The 5000-nt window shown below is 43.8% G+C and overlaps 1 protein-coding gene across 10 annotated transcripts in view; it reads right to left on the reverse strand.

Annotated features, from left to right (window-relative positions):
* LOC113585041 (nuclear factor 1 X-type) overlaps window positions 1-5000 on the reverse strand; it is a 91082-nt gene that overhangs the window by 79394 nt on the left and 6688 nt on the right. The window contains exon 1 of one of the 10 annotated variants that reach the window (XM_035534887.1): window positions 2863-3035. The exons of the other annotated variants lie outside the window; for them this stretch is intronic. Within the exon in view, the coding sequence (XP_035390780.1) occupies window positions 2863-2910 (48 nt within the window). The 5' untranslated portion in view covers window positions 2911-3035. Of the gene's footprint in view, window positions 1-2862; window positions 3036-5000 lie in introns of those variants that run through there. 10 annotated transcript variants of the gene reach the window in all.

A 5000-nucleotide genomic window follows, 5' to 3' on the forward strand; every position in this document is an offset into this window, starting at 1 on the left:
ATGGAAATAAACCGCTGGCTTGACGCTGGTTTTCGGCTGTTGTGAACCAGAAATCTGCGTGGTGAAGCAAAGAAAAAAGTTTAACTGCTTGACCGTATTGTTCTCATATGTTCTCTCTGGTAGGCTAAACACCGCTTATGCCTGAGTTTAATTATTTATCTGTAGCCCACAAAAAGACATCCATCTTTCTGTCACGTTTTATTTCACTAAATCAGTCACAGTAGGCTATTTACTTTTCACGGCTGAGTCAACATTTGATCTCGCTTTGTAGGCTAAAGCACTTCACATGTGTTGCTGGCTATTTAAGTGTTTACAGGACATGTACTGTAATAAGCAACAGGCTAATTACAGTGATTACCGAAGCACTCTCGGCACCTTAGGTGTGTATAATCCATCAATTACAACAGGGACCTTGACATGCGATAGTGAAAGAAGCTGAACAAACATTTTAAAAAGAACTGCTAATGGTAGAATGTAATGGTCTATAACTCCTTAAAAATGATTTACCCTTGCATGAGAAACAAATGCAATTACTCAGACTATTCACGATAGCCAGAGTTTATTGGGTCTAAATAAATCGAATTACTATCATTTTAAACCGATTCTTGTCACGTAACGCATCTGAATTAAATCTAGGAGGAGGGTGGGTTTATTGGCATGTCGAGTCGCCGCGCTGGGCAGACTTGGTTTCTTTATGTTGTCCCTCCCCATTTTATAAGAACCTATTAGACGAAGTAATTACTCGGTACAAAATCCGGGCCAATCGACTATTCAAACTAAAAGTAATTTGTTTTTGAACATGTAAGAGAGAAACGGCAGGTTCGTGTACGGATGTGTGTCCTAGCTTGCACTCCCCCTTAAGACTCCTGACATGAAGAAATAAAATAAGGCAAAGACAAAATACTCTAAAATGCAATAAGAGAAGGAAACACTCAATAAAAATACATACATAGAAAAATGTCTGAAAGGGGACTGAAAAAAAAATGACGTTACAAATTAAATGTCTGGGAAAATGTCGGGACCACGGATGTTTTACGGAACAGGCCTAACTGAAAGCCTACCCAACACCACATTTAACACAGTGACTGTTGTAAAAACAAGGCAAACTCGCGTGAAGGCAGCTAACGGTATTCCCGTCGAAAGGAAGATATGGATCCAAATTTTACAGACGCTCGCAAGTCAAACACGGCCTGCTTTCTGCACGAGCTCAGTAATAAAGCCACAAGTCACAATAAAGTTTTTTCTTCTTTAAAACATGCCCATCTCAGTAGAAAATACAATATTCATGACTTTGCATTGATTTTACTTTTTAGTCGACATGATTTAAGAGGTCCTGTTTAAGTCTATAAGGCCTATAGGTCTACTTAGATTAAAAAAAGCCGACAGAGCGACATAACTCACCCCCACCCCCGCCCAAAAGATGCAAGAAACACAAAATAACGAAATTGTAGGAAATTATTTTGCAATAAAGAGATTTATGTAGTACATTTTATAAGATAGAGATTCGCCCAGACACGAATGTAGCCGTACATATGTGGAATGCCGTATCTTTGGGCTACCCACTGCAGGGAGGAATATTGTATTTGCTAAAAGCTTGGCAGCATTTCAGACTTTTTGAGAAGACTGTAGTGGCTGTAATTTCAGGAAAAATATATATTGTAATTGCTGCTGACCCAGTACGAACCCCGGTGCCCGTCTGGGATTACATTTCATCTGCATATGTCTTGGACCTCGGCATATTGTAGATCTGTCGCGCTTAAAATAACAGTCGGCCTGTGTCGTGCGTTGCTCGTAGTAGCTGATTCTTCATGGGTTTCTACAGGTATCACGCTAGACCACTGCTGTACTGCGCTCCTTAACTGGCCAGCCAACATGTTGCGGCATGTTAAAAAAAGAAGTCGTATTATACTTAAGCCGCGAGCGTCACCGTGTAAAAACTTAGAAATGCCGCTAAACTCAAAAAAACACCTTAAGAAATATAAAGACAAAGACTGCTTGATCAACATCTCAGTCTGCTAACGGATTTTAAACGTCCGCTGGCTTGGTTTCAACAACGCACTACACTTCTCCTCAGTTACACAGTCTTACAGTAAACATTGCATTTCACAATGACTGTGAATGATTTGTTATTTTTTTCAAATGAAAAATGAGCTGGTTTGTCTGTACAGGCGTGCTCTCCTACTGAGAAATCCTAAGCCAATAACCAATCCTAAACCTACACTATCACCAGAAGCTGCAAGTCACGTTACTCCGTTCAGAAAAGTATCTTAGTGCATTAACAAAGTAACTTTAAAACTGTCAACTTCACCAGCATTTCACACCATCTCTTCCGACATGCCTAGTCTAAATGCAAGTTTACTTAGAACTGTCAGTCACCTCGCCTGTCGTAACTTCAGTTTTGCAAAAACCCACCTTTCCCAGACCCAACATTAAAATGAAACAAAACGACACCCTTATTTATTCATATAGAAATGCGTTATTCGTGCAATAATCCCGGATGGCGGTGAAAATGAAAATAAAAAATTGAAAAAATAATAAACTCGCAGAGCTGTCGCGAAGCACGCTCCCTCTCCTAGCCCTCTCTTCGCCGCTCCTTTTATATAAAATAGATTTGGGAGAAGCGCCATTTTCTCTTCGGACCCATGCGCGCTCAAACGCGCTGGAGCAGCGCGCTGGAGAGCTGCCACTCGCGACCACGGAACCGGAGCGACCGTGCGGGGAAGGAAACGGCGCTGGAAACGCGAACGAGAGCCCGTCCCAAAACGCAACTGAAGCTCGCGCCTAGCAGCAGCAGCGACAACAACGAAACACAGCATCCGGAAACACGCGCGTAACACGTATATAAATGAACACCCACGTTACCTGTGTCAGGCAGTACGGAGAGTACATGGTTATTTCAGGGTTATACATTGAGGAGCGTTACGGGGCTGAGTGGAAGTTCGCCGTGCTGTTGCATTGCAATAACTCGCCGTCCCCCCTCGCGCTTACTCCATGCTGCTCGCGCCGCTAACCCCGCCTCGGAGGCAGAAAGTGAAAGCTCAAACTTTGGGAGGAAAGAAAAAAAAAAAAAACTTCTCTCGCTGGTTCTCTCCTCCTCTCTCTCTCTCTCTCTCTCTCTCTCTCTCTTCTCTGTCAAATAAAAAACAAACAAACAAACAAACAAAAAACGTGAAGACGTTTGCCCCCCCCCCCGCCCCGAAAGTCGCGCGAAAGACACCAGGCTGATGTCGATTAGAGGAAAGAAAAATGGGGACAAACTTCACAAATACGGGCAGTCGGCGCGCGACACAGCCACGGCTCCGCCGAGCTGGGGTAGGTTTAATCCCCGCGACGTCTAATTCATTTGAACCCGACTCGAAGCTAAACAGACTAAACAAGCCACTTAATAGCTTCGTATTCGTGTGTCTCTTGTCCTTTTTAAAATTAAGTATGTTAAGATGAACAAAATTAAAGGGGCTGTTTTAATTCCCTGCGAGCATATAGCTCGATTATGCTTTTCTGCTTTAGGAAACCCTGTAAGTTCAAATTCCTCTTCACCTTATGTCGCGTTGCTCGATGTGATCATATAATGGGGTGAGTCAACTTTTTAATGGACTTTTAATCAAGTCTGTCTCTGACTCGCCCAACCCCGCATCTGTTTAGGTCGGGCGCCCGCAGCGCCGTCGCCAGGCACAAGCAGCTATACTTACACCTCTCTTCGCCATCGGGAAATTCTGGAGGGAAGAAACTATACATTCACTGTCAGGCCTAAGTGTCAGTTTAACTGCCGCTGGTAGGCTATACAATTATAGGGTATAGGATGACAGGAATACAACATCGCGACCCATTGTGGCTGTTGCTGGATGTAAGGTAGACAGAGAGAGAAAGAGTTGGACCCTTTTCTTATCCTCGCGCAAGTCTTTACGGAAGGTAAATTAAACGAGTTCTGATTAACACTGGCTTGCCATGACCTGCCCCGTGTTTCCAAACACGGCTTTAAAATTCATGTCTAGGTTAGGCCAGAGCCGAGATCGAGTTGAAAGCTCAGCGTTTCGTCTCGATGGTGTCCGCGAGGTGCTGACATGAGCTAAATGAGCTAAATGCAGAAATAAATCATCATCTACTCACTCAGTGATATTCTTTATTAAGCGTCAGTCGCGTTCAAAATGCTCTGAAGTTAAAAAAAAATAACAAAACAAAAAAAAAAACAACAACAACAGCAACAACCGCAGAACAGCACGTCGACTTTACAACATTTTACATTTTAAGAGGTACAAATGTGGCTTCGGGAAAACATTCACCCAGCGCCAGGTAGGGATGAACTCACCGGCAGACAGCAGTGCCAAAAAAGAGGGTGCTGCGGTTTTTAGGTGGCGTACAGCTCTAGGTTCAGGACTTACATGGCCGGTATGACAATACTAAACTCACAGAAAATAAAAGAGGGCAAAAGAGTGAGAGAAGGAAAGAGAAACAGGGAGAAGGAAAGCGATGGAGAGGAAGTGTAGCAGAGAGAGTGAGAGAGAAGGCAGAAAGGGGTGAGAATGCTTGGATACCCCATGTTCCTTTCCACACCCAAGGGCACCAACCCAAAAACTCTCTCACACACCACACACACACAGCTTATTTAATTCTTTGTCAGCAAAGGAGTGTCCCTATACATGCAATCCTGTTTCTTTCTAACTTGCTCTCTCACTCTCCCTCCCTCCCTCCCTCACACACACACACACACACACACACACACACACACACACACACTCACACACACACACACACACAAACACAGCCTCCAGCTAAGCAGGGGTCCAGAAACATGAAGTAGGGTTAGCGGTTTCAGTGGGTAATGCTCCCATTAAAACACACAAGAGAAGTGATATAGTTAGAGCATGTGGTTTTCCCTTGTAACACACACACACACACACACACACACACACACACACACACACACACACACACACACACACACACACACTCTCACTCTCACTCTCTCTCTCTCTCTCTCTCTCTCTCTCTCTCTCATTCTC

This window comes from Electrophorus electricus, chromosome 16, assembly GCF_013358815.1.
Source record: "Electrophorus electricus isolate fEleEle1 chromosome 16, fEleEle1.pri, whole genome shotgun sequence".
In the NCBI taxonomy this organism is placed as follows: Eukaryota; Metazoa; Chordata; class Actinopteri; order Gymnotiformes; family Gymnotidae; genus Electrophorus; species Electrophorus electricus.